The sequence below is a fragment of the Martes martes genome (genome assembly GCF_963455335.1).
Source record: "Martes martes genome assembly, chromosome: 1".
NCBI lineage: Eukaryota > Metazoa > Chordata > Mammalia > Carnivora > Mustelidae > Martes > Martes martes.
The window spans coordinates 39,003,636-39,017,854 of NC_137888.1; the positions used below are offsets into that span (position 1 = coordinate 39,003,636).

Below are 14,219 nucleotides of genomic sequence, written 5' to 3' on the forward strand. Positions count from 1 at the left end.
CCTTTTGATCTATCTGAGTGATGAGGACAAATATCTCAACAGTACTTAATTCCAAGGGGATTGGATCAATTTTCTAGTACCTTATCAGTCCACAAAGCAGAGTGCTATAGACAGGAAAACAAACAAACAAAAAACTTGTTGAAAAATGTCTTAAAGATGCACATCCTGATATTCTTTCAAATTCTTTTCCTCTTGATTCTTTATTATACCTCTCCCATTGTCTGCCCAACCAATACAAAAGTATCCAGTTTTCATTGGATGGCCAATTCCAGCAAACAGCAGTATTAGGAAATTTAGCTCTAGTAAACATCAAAATTATTCTTTTCTTTCAGATTTTATTTATTTATTTATTTGAGAGCGAGAGAGAAAGATCGATCGATCGATCGATCGATCAGGGGAAAGGGGCAGAGAAAGAGGTGAGACAGAAACCCAAGCAGATCCTATGCTGAGCGTGCAGCCAGATGCAAGGCTCAATCACACGATCCCAAGATCAGACCTGAGCCAAAACCAAGAGCCAGATGCTCAGTGGAGTGTGCCATCCAGGTGCCCCATATCACAGCTATTCTTCAAGAATAGAAGCAAATTAAGGTAGACAGAGTCAGGGAGTGACAGGCATTCAAGGCTTGCATCTCAGTTATTCATGATGTCTCACATCTCCAGTATGGATTTCTTTTTCTGTTTGAAATGCAATATATTTAGTAAGAATAATGAGAGCTTTAGTTTTCCCTCATGTGCACCATCTAGGAAACACAACCATGTGCAATCGTTCATTGGAATCTCCCAGCTACGACAGAGTAAGAAGTATCATCTCCATTCTGCACCAAAGGAAGGGGAGGAACATACAGGTTATAAGACTTGCTCAACATTATGCAGCTAAGTGGTGATGTGGGTCTTGGAATTTACTTTTTTGGTCCTCTGCTTTTCCCATACACATCTCTAGACACAAATTTCTACATGTCTGCAAAGATTAAAGTTCTCTGTACTGACCACCATTTTTATGAGCCCCTAAATGATTGGGGGGGAGGGGGATAGTAAATCTCATCTCTCCTTGCCTCTTTCTCTTTTACACACACACACACACACACACACACACACCATTATTTGTATTATTATGCAAATAATCTCAGAACATCTGGAATCCTCTCAGAAGGCTCCTGCACTTGCTCTGTAAAGTAGGAGGAGGCTCTATGAGACAAAATCCCCATGCCATGGGCACTGTGACATTACAGCACCATTCAGTAGAGGAAGGCCCAGAAGAGAGCATGGGCAAGATCTACATGGAATTGGGAGAGCAGGGGAAATTCATTAAGGCTCTACAGAATCCAGCCATGGATACTTGAAACTGACAGCAGTGCTCTGGAATGCATTTCTCCCTCTGATTCACCATCCAGTTACTTTTCATGCAGATCTCACTCTCTGGCTGGGATCTCCTGGCATTTTGCATGCATCTCAGAGATGGTTTCCATTACCCTTCTGGTCACGAAACTGTCATTCTGAACATGAGCCCTATACAACTAACACCATTTAGGAGTGGGTAAATATTTTAACATATCTTTGATTTTTTTTTTCTCTCAGTGGAAAAGAGGATTATGACATAAGTCAAAGAAAAAGAAAAAGGTCTGCAGAAAGGGTTAAACAATTAGTTGTTAATTACTAGAGTATTGTTACCAAATCATAATAAACTCTAAAAAAGTCCAGAGAAAGTATAGTTGAAAAAACATCCCAACATAGACCTTCTTTTTCAGCTGCAACTATTGCTTTGTGACATCTTCACTATCCTAATTTAGATGATGTCCTCAAGGTAAGTATCCAGAAATCTATAAATTTTTATTGAATAGCATAATTGCCACTGAAAAATCACATAGTCTCAGGGCAGGCTTCTATATAATATGCCATTTAATATGTCTACCTGCTGAAATCAAATTCTAAGAAGTAAGCTTCTGTGTCTATCCTATGTCCAAACATGAGTACGGCCAATTTCCTAATTTCCTCATCACTTACAAAAATTACTAAAAATGTCAGGGAAGGCTTCAATAAATCTCTAACCCTATAGCCTCCAGAATTCAGACAACTAATATATATGCTCCATGAGAAGACGTGAAGAGGAAAGGAAAGAAACCACTTTTAGTTGAGCACCAACCATATATATTACTTTGGTGTCCTCTCTTCTCTAGAATAAAAACCACCTTAGTGCTTTAATATTTTATATAGATCATACTATCCTGTCAACTATTACTGTAGCTTTCTGACAATTTCTGTCAAACTTACCATATTTCTCACTCATTGTAAAGCCTGGAACTGGAGCATTAAGATATCAAACAAATATCCAAGTGTACTGGGTTGATAACTATTGGTTTCCTATAGGGTTTTTTTGTTTGTTTGTTTGTTTGTTTGTTTTTGCAAATGTGTATGTTTAGAGAGAGAAATGATTTCCAAGAGATCAGTGGGTGTAAAGGGATTTGAATCCCTTTGATATCCCCAATGAAATTCAAAAATTAGTAACATTTTACAAGGAGATGTTAAAATAGTTTAGCATGGTTATTTTTGAGAACTTTCATGCAATCACAATCTTTGTTGCCCAGGCTTGTCAGCACCAGACCACCTACAAGAAAGTGCAGGTCTTGAGATGTGATCTAGAGAGATGGCAAAGTTACAGGTTGAAAGGAAAAGCAAGTGGTAACTTGATGTCCACCTCTCTTTCAGGGAGGGAAACTGCCTATTTGCTGCTCTAGTTCACTAGCTACTTTCCATCCTGCCTTCTAGTTCCTGTATTTAATAAAATAAAGACGGATGTTTCTCCTCATGGATTGCAACGTAAAGCATCCACATAGTATTGAACAAGACTGACCACTGTGGTCTTAACAGCTAAAGTCATTTGATCAGCTATTTCAAAGGGAACAGTATATAACAATTTTGAGCAATAATAGTTTACATTGCTTCAAAATACAATTTTGCCTTTTGTGAATGAGGTCCCTTTTGTAAAATCTTCAGATAAGAGGATTAAAATTAAATGCATTTTGTGAAATGTAGTATACAGGACTTACATCATAAAAAAATTTTCCAAGAAACATGTAAGGTTGATTCTTTCATAATATTATCAGACACCAAGTATCCATGGAGAGGACAAAAATAGATAAAAAGGACATTTGGTTACTCCTAACTTCCCCATTGGTGCCCAGTGCTCCCTACCCATTATCAAAATTTAAGTTCTCAAAGAATGTTTTCCAGGCCTTTTAACAGAGTAATTCTATTCACAGGTAAATCAAGGCCACTATTGTGAAAGTTTCTTCAGAAATAATATGTTTATGCCTTAACATCTGAGGGAATACTAGAAACATAGCTTCTTGTACCTATGGAGAATTTCATAGCCTGTATCCAGCAAGTTATTTTAAGATCTAGTAGCTACTGTTTTTCTGTCTAACAAGGGTCAATGTCCCATGCTGTAATACATAATCTTGATTTCACTCAATAATTGAAGATATGCTCATTAGTGAGAGATAAACCAGATACTGTTTAATATCTGGCTGTAATCATAGTTTGGGGCAGAATCATTTAATGATCTCCTTAAAAAATCTACTACTTATGCAAATGTATGGTATATGCTTATATGAAAAATTTTTTAAGAAGCCAGAAGATACATTAACATATATTAATTCCCTTTTAGACCCAGATTTCCCAAACCCGTGTTATAGTAGAGAATGTTGTTTTGTTTTGTTTTCTAACGTTAGGCTATTTAAATGTATTTTAGCAAAAAGAAACTTTATGTATATTTTATATTGAGTTATTGTGGCATTCCTCGAGGTAAAAAATGATAAATTTGTAACAAAATTGTAACTAAAAAAACATTAGGAATCCTAAGAATAATAAATCTGTGGCTGTGCAGATAAAAACAATCTCAAGCCATGAGCAGCTTGTGTTTATAGAGAAGAAGTCATACTACAAAGCAAGACCCTTTTTCCTCTTAGTAAATTTAAATATAGTGGATAAAGTGGAACTTAAAAATAAAATTAACTTTGTATTTCAGTAAAAAGTCTTCATGAACAAACCGTTGCTTACAAAAATTAATTCAAACTGGTTGGGATGAATTACATTGTATATTTTATGTTAAGTAAATTATTGGCAATAACAGGAAAGAAGAATGACAGCATTTCAGTGAAATAAATTGTATGATTATGGTCGCTGAACGGTGAATACTGCAACAGAATTTACTTAATGTCATTGTAAAATTTCTGAGCATGATAGAGATAGATCTTATGTATATGTGCATAGCTAATAATATATTGTATCATAATAAGATAAAATCAAGAAATATAGAAGTATGCAAAAGAAAAAGTAAAGTTCTCTCTCGACCCCAAAATTTCACCCCTACGTACATACCCAGAAGAACCGAGAGCATCGCTTCACAGAAAATCAGTGCATGGGTGTTCATAACAGCGTCATTCATATTAGTGAAAAAGCAGGAACGAATCAATGAATGAATGGATAAGCAAAATGTGCTGTGTCTATACAATAGAATAGTACTTACTCCTAAAAAGGAATGAAGTTCTGATACATGCTACGTGGATGAATCTAGAAAACACAGGCTAAGTGAAAGGAGTAAGATATAAAAGGCCACATACTGTATGACTACATTCATAAGAAATGTCCAAAGTAGAAAAATCCATGGAGGCAGAAAGTAGATTAGTGGTTGCCAGGGCACAGAAGGAAGAAGGAATATGTATGGGGATATGTTTTATATCCCTAAGATAGAGGGATTTCTTGTTGAGGTGATGAAAATGTTCTGGAATTAGATAGTGGGGATGCTTGCACAACATCATGAACATACTAAAACTACCGAATGGTTCACTTTAAAATGGTAAAGCATCTGATATGTAAAATATAGTTCAATAACATATATTTAAAAATCTATTTATTTGAGAGAGAGAAAGAGCACGGTGGGCAGGGGCAGAGAGAGAGGGAGAGAATTCCAAGCAGACTCCATGCCCGGAGCAGAGCCCAATGGGGGGCTCAATCCCATGACCCTGAGATTACAATCCAAAATCAAAAGTCAGAGGCTTAACTTGACTAAGTCAGCCAGGAGCCCCATCAAGAACGTATTTTTTAAAGCTACAAAAAGTAGGCGTCTGATCACCTTCCCTTGAGAGCTAAATTTAAAGAGTACCTATTATCCTCAGAGCACATTTGTAAATGTTTTACTACTTCAATTCATTGAATCCTCAATACAACCCTATGAATTATCTTTTAAAGATCAGGAATTTGAGGCACCAAGGGGGTTAAGTAATTTGCACCAAGTCCTGCAGCTACTAAGTGACAGAGTGGGGCTTCTAAAACCAGGCAGTCTGGCTTCAAAGCTCAGGCCACACACTAATTGCCAGGAGCAATGACCATTAAAAGTTGTGATATATGCTTCCAGATAATTTTTATTGAGGGAACACAGGCACACACATGCATATGTGTGGGTGTAGACAGATAAGAGTGATACATATGGAACTATACCAGAGGCCAGCAAACTCCAGCCCACAGGCCAAATCAGGCTCACTTCTGTTTATACACAGCCCATGAGCTAAGAGTGGAAGAATGGGATTTATGTTTTTACATGACTGAGAAAGAAGGAAATACAAAAAGAAGAGTAGCATTTCACGACAAATAAAATTCAAATATCAGTGTCCATCACTGAAGTTTTAATGGGACATAGACATCTTCATTTCTCTAAGTTCTGCCTGTGGCTATAAACACTACACTATAAACACAGAGTTGAGTAGTGGCAACAACCAGAGATAGTGTGACCCTGCAAAGCACTGACTATTTCTATCAGGCCCCTTATAGAAAACTTCTGCTGACTCTTGGATTATACCATACATGATACTCCAAAACTGCCTTTGTCACTAAACACTATATCATTTGAATCTTCCAGATTTCCTTAATTTCTTTAAATGGTTGCAAAATAAAAATGTACCTAAACTTATTAAACCTTTCCCCTACTGATGAAAACGTCGTATCCTTTACCAAATTGCTCTCAACATAGTCGGATTAATTTATTTGCCTCCTAATGGAATGTGAAAATGGCCTATATTTTGGTGGCCTTGGTATCTGCACGTTGAGGAGTTTCAAACTTGTATCACCTGAATACAAGCTCTTGCCTTGACGGCTCAGGAGCCACACAGTGTTGCTGCTGAGTCCTGAGCTAAGCCACTGTTTGGGACTACCTGGTCTAGTCAACTCTGCATAACCTGTATAGAGGAACCCACCTCGCATTCTTTTCAACTATCCTACCTTCTTGGCTTGGGAATATGACACAGAAACTTCTGTTCTTTTTACATAGTTGGAAAAGTGGAAAGGTAGCGACCATTCTTCAGTTGCTCCCCTGCCGTGGAGATTGCGGTGAGCCCCGTCAGATACCTCCCTAACCCCCGTTGAGACTTGGGAACTGCCTTCAGCAGAATAAAGTCACTTTGCCTTATGTCATGTCCCCTTTCCAGAGAAACACATCCAGTAACTGGTCAATGCAGACGTATAAAAGCCCATCCACCTTGACTTAAAATAGGACAATTAAAAAGTACACTCCCAACTCCAGAGCTTCTTACAGAATCCACTGAGTCTCAGTTGAATGTAACCGTAGTGAGACTTCTCTTGCCCAATTCTCTCATTGCACAAAGATGTTTTCCTGAGAACTCTATCCCATAAATTGTCTATAATCAAATCTGCATCTTCGAGTCTGTTTTCCTGGGGAAACTGACCTAAAACACTCCTCTATAACTCTTCCCAGAGAAAGAGAGATGCGATATTTGATAGGACGTCTGACCCTAGGAGAAGAAAATGAGTACATATGGCTCAGCCCCTCCCCCAGTCTCTCTTTCAGGCCAGCACCTGAAAGGCACACCCTTCTCCTGCTTCTGTCCCTTGTAGGGTAGGCACACCAAGTTCATGCCTCAGACCATGCTTTTCGAGGCAAATCTGGGCAACCATCAGCCTCTTTTCACAGCAATGAGGCTTTAAACTACATAACAAGGAAGAGGGCTAAGGGAATCTTTTCTGAAGTTTAGATATTTTCTAGGATTGAATCTCCCAGAATCTAATCTTAGGGGAAGACACTAGAAGTCCAATTGTGGGAGTAAAACCAATCAAGGACCTCCAATTCAGCCTGATCAATGATTATGCCAATAATGTGATCTTTATCTGCTTTATTTCTTCATCTTTGTTTTCTCAGTTGGATCAAAACTATGGGACAGGGGTGAATCTATCATCATCCTAAACCACACTGGCAAAGAGTAACACTACATACTTCCAATAGACAAAACTGCATTCCTTATTATTAACAGTGTAATAGGCTTAATAGTCAAATGTACCTATATTTATGGGGAGATGGTACCCTAGCAATTTTTTAGATTTGGGGTAGGTTTTAGTTCAAATCCAGCTTGGAGATTTAGATTTAAGAAGCAGTTTTCGAATAGGAAAACTGAAACTTGTTTCCTTATTGCTAATGAATCTAGATACATCTAGCTCAGATTTAGTTTAAGAATTAAAAGCAATAATATAAATAAAATACCTCTGGCAAAATTATATGTAGGTACTCAATAAATGTTAATTCACAACTCAGTAAGTATTAAAAACTACTTATATTAGACCCAAATGGGTCCACTGTAGATTTTTCAAAAAGAACAAAAATCCTCCCTTCTCCACTTGCAAAAGGCAGCATAACTTTTCATCCTGAAAAGACTATTTCAAGTCAAAATTCTGAACTATGAGTAGGTGAATAAAGCTCACACCCAAAATAAGGAGTGCAGAGGTAGGTAGCAGATGACAGAGAAGGAGAAACAGAGAGCAAAGGCAATCATGTCCCTTTTCCCCTTTACATAACACAATGCACAGTATATACACCAAGGGTCTGTGACCCTCCCAGAGTTCATATGTTAAATGTTTACCCCCAAAGTGATGGTATTAAGGAGGCGGCACGTGATTAGGGAAGTGATTAGGTCAGGAAAGCAGAGCCTTCTTTAATGGGATTAGTGCCCTTAAAAAAGAAAGCCCCGAGAATTCCCTTGTCTCTTCTACCAGCTAAGGACACAGTGCCAAGAAGAAGGAAGTGGACCCTTACCAGACACTGAATGTGCTGGCACCTTGGTCTCGGACTTTCCAGCTTCCAGCACTGTTAAAACGAAATGTTTGTTGTTTAAGCCCCCCAGTGTACGGTATTCTGTTATAGCGGCCTGGACTGACTACGAAAGGAGAAAACATTTCCTATTCCTGCTAAGAGCGCTGTTAGCTCTGGCCACACAGATACCCCAGAAGTGAGATAGGGAAGAGCCTCCAGAGACTGGCTGCCCATGATGGCAGTTACCAAACTGGGACTCTAATCTGATCCCATCCCAGGCATTAAACCACATAAGAAATGCCTTCATTCTGCGTAGTATGTGGCAAAGAAAGAAGTGTGTGGTGATCAGGCCCATCTCGCTCTCTTCTCCTACGCAGAGAATCAAGTGCCCTGATTGTTTAGAGAAGCAGCTTAAACTCAGGGACTTAGTAAGAAGCTGAAACGGGTCAGTTTAAACAACAAGCAACACTGGAAAGCTCAGCAGAGAACCAGTTTACCAAAATAAGAATGTTCACATACGTCAGGGCACATTCAACTTAATGCTAAGCAATGATTACTCCAGGGAGTCCTCTGCTGTGAACAAGCATTCAGGTGAAAGACCTTGCACGCTAAGAATAAAACTAAGAAAACTAGAAAAACAAAGAAAAGAATGAGCTTCTTTAAACTTCTGGAAAGAAAGTCCTAATATGGGGCGCCTGGGTGGCTCAGTGGGTTAAAGCTTCTGCTTTCGGCTCAGGTCATGATCCCAGCAACCTGGGATCGCGCCGGCATCGGCATGGGGCTCTCTGCTCAGCAGGGAGCCTGCTTCCTCCTCTCTCTCTGCCTGCCTCTCTGCCTACTTGTGATCTCTCTGTGTCAAATACATAAATAAAATCTTAAAAAAAAAAAAGTCCTAATATATCACAAAGTATTCCAGGAAAAGAACCTGCAATTGGAGGTGGAGGTGGGTGACTGCGGAATGTAAACTCCGGGGATGTAATCAATGACTTGATTTGTGTTTTAGCCTCTGATGCCTCTGATTTTTGTGAACTCAAAACCATTAATACTATTAAGATGAGTAGTCTGATCTAAAAACCAAGATCAAACATTTAACACCATGACTTTCAGAACTAATGAATTCCAGAGAGGAGCTGAAGGCGCTGTGAAGAAACATTTGCCTTACCAATTTTATCGAAATCTGTTGAATACAAACTTTATAGTAGTCTTTTAAGTCTTGTGCTATTTAAAATAGAGCTAGAGAAAGAGAGGAAGGAGGAGAAGTAAAGGAAGGGAAGGGAGGGAAGACAAGGGAATTCCATTCCTTTAGAATATGTTCCCTAATTCTTTGCAAAAGACCACGATTATATTCCATGGCTTATATTCCAGGAAGCGGTTTTATAAACCCTAAGTAAGACCTGACAAAGAGGAGAGAAGGTAAAATTACCGAAGCATACTGCTTCTGAATTCTATTCGGCATTATACATGGTACAGAGCACAGAGACAGCGGAGATTTTAAGAATGTGTTCAATTATTTGCAAGCATAAAGTAGTAGAGATTCCACTTCAAAGACATGGATTACTAGTTTAAGGAATGGGAAAAAAGTTCTGCCACCTCCCTCAAGCTAGTCACCCTGCTTCTGCAGGAGTGCAGGAATTACTGCAAAGTGGTTAGTTCTGTAAATGTATTGTCAACGCTCAGTTTTACATAGAAGAGAACAAATATTTCAAAATATTTAAAAACATCCTCCCCATTTCTATATTTAGGTCTTTACTTTGGCTTCTTTTTATGGAAAGGAGGACATTCCCCAGCTCACCTGTTTCAAACCCCACACTTGGCACTAAGTCCACGGTTCCATGAAAGGCTCCGGCCCACGCTGAGGTAGCAGTGGTGACTGTAGTCGGATCTGTCTTTGTGATGTCACACTGGGGAGCAGGAATCCTGGCCGCGCGCACTGAGGGCATCAGCAGGGGCCCGTAGGACGGATCCAGGGCAGAGCCAGCAGAAGGGTGGTGGTGGTGATGGGGATGGCGGTGGTGCATGTGGGCACTGGGGTGGTGGTGTCGCATGTATACATCATGCATGTGGCTGTAGGACGGGCTCACCTGAGATGCCAAAGGATAGTGCCAGGGCTCGGACACGGGAGGGGGCGGGGCTGGGCCAGTCTGATGCAGCCCGTGTCCTGGCCAGGGGCTGGGGTCAGCTGCGGTAAAGGTGCCAGGGGGTGCAGTGACCTGGAAGTCAGGATGAACACCCGCCAAGCAGGGTGCAGATGGGGGCTGGTAAGAGCTGGTCCAAAAGGAAGTCGGGAAACTACTCCGCTGGCTTGAGAGAGCTGAGCTGTCTGAGAAGACAGAAAAATTATTTACATAAGATTCAGTTCCAGGATAGACTTGCCTCTACTTGTCCCATATTTTACAAGCCGGCTCATTCGTATTCACTCTTTTCTCCCCACACAGAGGTAAACCGATATTAGGCAAGTCTCTGAGATCCCATACCAAGTCAATGCACACGGTGCAAGGTGCTGAGTGAGTGCCCCACCCCCACCCCTTGTTCACTTAGCTTATGCAGTCACAGTCTGGGCTGTGGTTTGCCAAGTCTGAGATTGAAAAGCTTCATTTCCTGCTGGGTGGCTTGCTGCGATTGGGTCTGGGCAGAGGTCACAGGTACAAACATCACAGGTAAAGAAACTTATGCCCTCGTATGTGAGTCAAGTAGGTTGGAAATGCTGATATTTATCAAACTTCTTATAAATGCAAATGCAATTTTCATTCAAACCACATTTTAATGCTGAAAGTTTTAAATGGAAATATGATCACACTGAATTACGCTCACCGACACTCATTTCCCATCAAGAAGAGTGTAGTCCAAGCTTATTTTTTCTGTAGAGGTCTGGGAGTCTCCGGATTGAGAATAATAGTTGTTGATATTTAGTAACAGTGACCAAATGCCCAATCCTAGTCCTGGGGCTTTTCATGGATGATGCTATTAGATCGTCACACCAATAAGGTAGTTATTGTTATTACCCTCAGTCTAGAGAGATGGAAACCGAGGCAGGGAAGAAGACCAAGATTTCACAGCTGGCAAGTAAGAGACGGGGCTCTGAAGGCAGGTGCCTGCCTCAGTGGCTGGCACTCTTCATAATTGTGCCCTAAGAGGGCACAACTGCAACCGTGACATGAACATCTAGCATTCAATGGAGACCACGAGTGGGGTAGATTCAAGTAGGGTGAACAAGTAGAAGGGGTTAGGCAGAGGGGTTAAAAAAAAAAACAAAAAACACTTAGAGATAAATAAAGAGGGAAACCACCCCACAAGTATTCAGTTAAATTTCTCCACTCAATCATCGTATTTGTAGATGACCTACTATGTGCCAAGCATAGGGAGGTCAGGGATGGCCAAAAAGATCACAATCTAGCAGGGGACAGATAAGTAAACATGTCAATGTGACCTGGTAGGGGCTCCCATAACGGGGAGAACAGAGAGTGGGAACAGAGGCAGCCTAAGAAAAAATAAATTACAAGGGTGGGTAGGGCTAGCTTTGTGAAGAGGTTGGGAAGAGTGATTTAGGCAAATAAAAAAGTATGTGTAAAAGGCCAAACATCACACACACACACACACACACACATGCACATACAAAGTAGCATATGAGGAAAAAAAAGAATTGTGTGGGCAGAAGGTGGCAAAAAATTAGACTAACAAGTCAGACTGGGTCCAAGACAGACTGAGATGGGCTTTGCCAGCCATGTAATGAATGTGGGCACTGTCCTGAGGAAGTGCCAGTGAGCTTTGAAGGGTTTTAACCGAGGGACTAATACAGTCAGGTCTATGACTGGAAAGATCCACAACTCCAGCTACGGCCAGCTGTCTACGGTGGGGTTATAAAAGAGCAAGCTCAGGACTGGGAGTCTGGAGAGCTCAGCCAGAGAGCTAGCACCTACCAATTACCTTATCTGATTTCATGACCTCAAATGGATCTGTTGATCTCTCCATGGCTCAGTTTCTTCCATATGAGGTATCTCAATTAAAATTCCAAATATTTTCTGGCTCTATGTTTCTATCATTCTGTGAAGTGGCCTATGATGTCTATCTATAGATGAAGATAAGGTTGCTTAGCCCATGAGTCATGCGTGGATAATAAGATGCTATTTTCATACAAAGTTTCACAGAAGAGAATCTAGCTACATCTTTTCATTGAGTGAAGAAAATCCCAAGAAGTACTCTGAAACAGAAGTATTCAGAAGTCTGACATAGCCATGTTCTCACTTCATAAATTTTCAGGTCGTAGTTTTCTGACCACAGAGGAAAGCTTCCATAACCTGAACCAGCCACTGTATATATAATTTGACTAACTAATTAGGATATCACCACAGTGTTCAAATGTTTCCTTTCTCCAGCTTCCCAGGTGGCTGTTGCACTAGCCCTGCAGACCCTCCCCCTCTCTCCCTGTCAGCCCTACACCAAGGCTACCATCATTCACCCCATTCATTCTTTGGACAGACAGCCATTTGGTGTCTCACATTCAAGTCTCCCCCTCCCCAACCCGCCCCATCTCCCCACCCCACCCCCACAGAATCTCCAAGGTTCTCAAATCCCTTGGGGAAATTAAACAAAATAATGATAATGATATTCTCCAAGAGGCAAAGGGTGGAAGTGCACATTGTTCTTCAAGTCTTCCAACAGTCCAGGCAAACTGTTAATCAAATGACTTCGCTTTGTCACCATCACATCTACCAAAAAATAACACTTAAGGTCAAACTAACTGGCATTGGGGCCAGTCTGTTTTATTTCAGAATTGTCTCCCTTTGACATATGAAAAGTGGCTGCTAATGACCTGCAAAGAAAGTTGTGTAAGCCTTGAGAAGAAAATTCATATTTGCCTTAAATGGTGGCCATTTGTAGACTATTCTGTCACACCCACAATGAGAGCTATCAATGTTAAAATTAAAGCCCATGCAAAAGTTTATAGAGGTTCCTTAGATTATATAGTGCAGCTTTGCCAACCTGAATCTGTGCCACTTTGTTGTCACAGATTCAATCCTTGGTAGCAAACCCTTCATTCTGCTCTTAACTTTCATCTCCCGATGGGGCCAGAATCCCATTATGAAAATGGTTAAGCCCAACCCACAGGTGCGAGCCAGAGACATCGAGTTCCCCTTATTAAAATCCCCCATTAAAATGTCAAAACTACAGAGTCTATGTCATTTTCCTGGATACTTTCCTTTTACTTCCTTTCATTTATATATACTTAGACCCAATTTTATTTTATAGATGCTTAGGCATTTGGATATGCATGCACCAATGTGAATAATGAACAAATTCCTTACCCAAAATATTATCCTATTTATGAATAATTGTATTATAATTAGTGAACACACTGTCAATGGAAGTGGAAATCTGTTTTTAAAAACGTGCTCCGTAAAGGCTGAACAAAGCTTTAAAATGCCCCAGGGAAAAATAAAATTAGAAGCAACTTAATATTTTCCCAGTCTGTACATCTCCTGAGATTAATATAAAGTCTACAGAGATCTTTGCAGCCCTTTTCAAAGACAGTGTTACATTTTTCAAGTAAATGAAACAATATTGAAGAGAAAACATATTTATGGACGTCTACACTTCAAAACCACTATTTAGTATCTTGGATGTTAAAAAAAAATCTTAATACAAAGAAACAGATGATATACTTTGGTTCATGCCTGGGAATCAGTGTGCTTATTTCATATGTATGTAAATTTTTTTCATTACATGACTCTTTGCTTACGAGTACTTAATCACAGCCACATTTGTTTGATGAAAAAGCATATGAAAAATTTGTGCACAAGCTATTTCCATGCAATATTACTTTTCAGGTTAGTGGAGGCAATTCAGAACTGTCAGATGTTAATACGCCGTGGTGACTTTGGACTCAGTGGTACTCGGTATTTGGATGATGTCAGCCAACACTGACATTATGACACATACAAAAAGTCTAAATACACTTTGGTTCAATTTGCATTTGGGAATTAAAAAATATTACATACACACACACACACACACACACACATCCTTATTTCCAAAAAACAAAAATGACAAAATTGTTATGCTGCCGAATACAACCCACCCAAGGCATACCCAGTAACCTCACTGTGTGAATCATACAGAAATATACTTT

General features: G+C 39.9%; 1 protein-coding gene across 2 annotated transcripts in view; it reads right to left on the bottom strand.

Moving 5' to 3' along the window:
• VGLL3 (vestigial like family member 3) overlaps positions 1-14,219 on the bottom strand; it is a 44,090-nt gene that overhangs the window by 11,581 nt on the left and 18,290 nt on the right. For both annotated transcript variants that reach the window (XM_080818936.1, XM_080818935.1), the window contains exon 3: positions 9,885-10,412. In XM_080818936.1, coding sequence (XP_080675062.1) covers positions 9,885-10,412 — 528 coding nt within the window. The remainder of the gene's footprint in view (positions 1-9,884; positions 10,413-14,219) is intronic.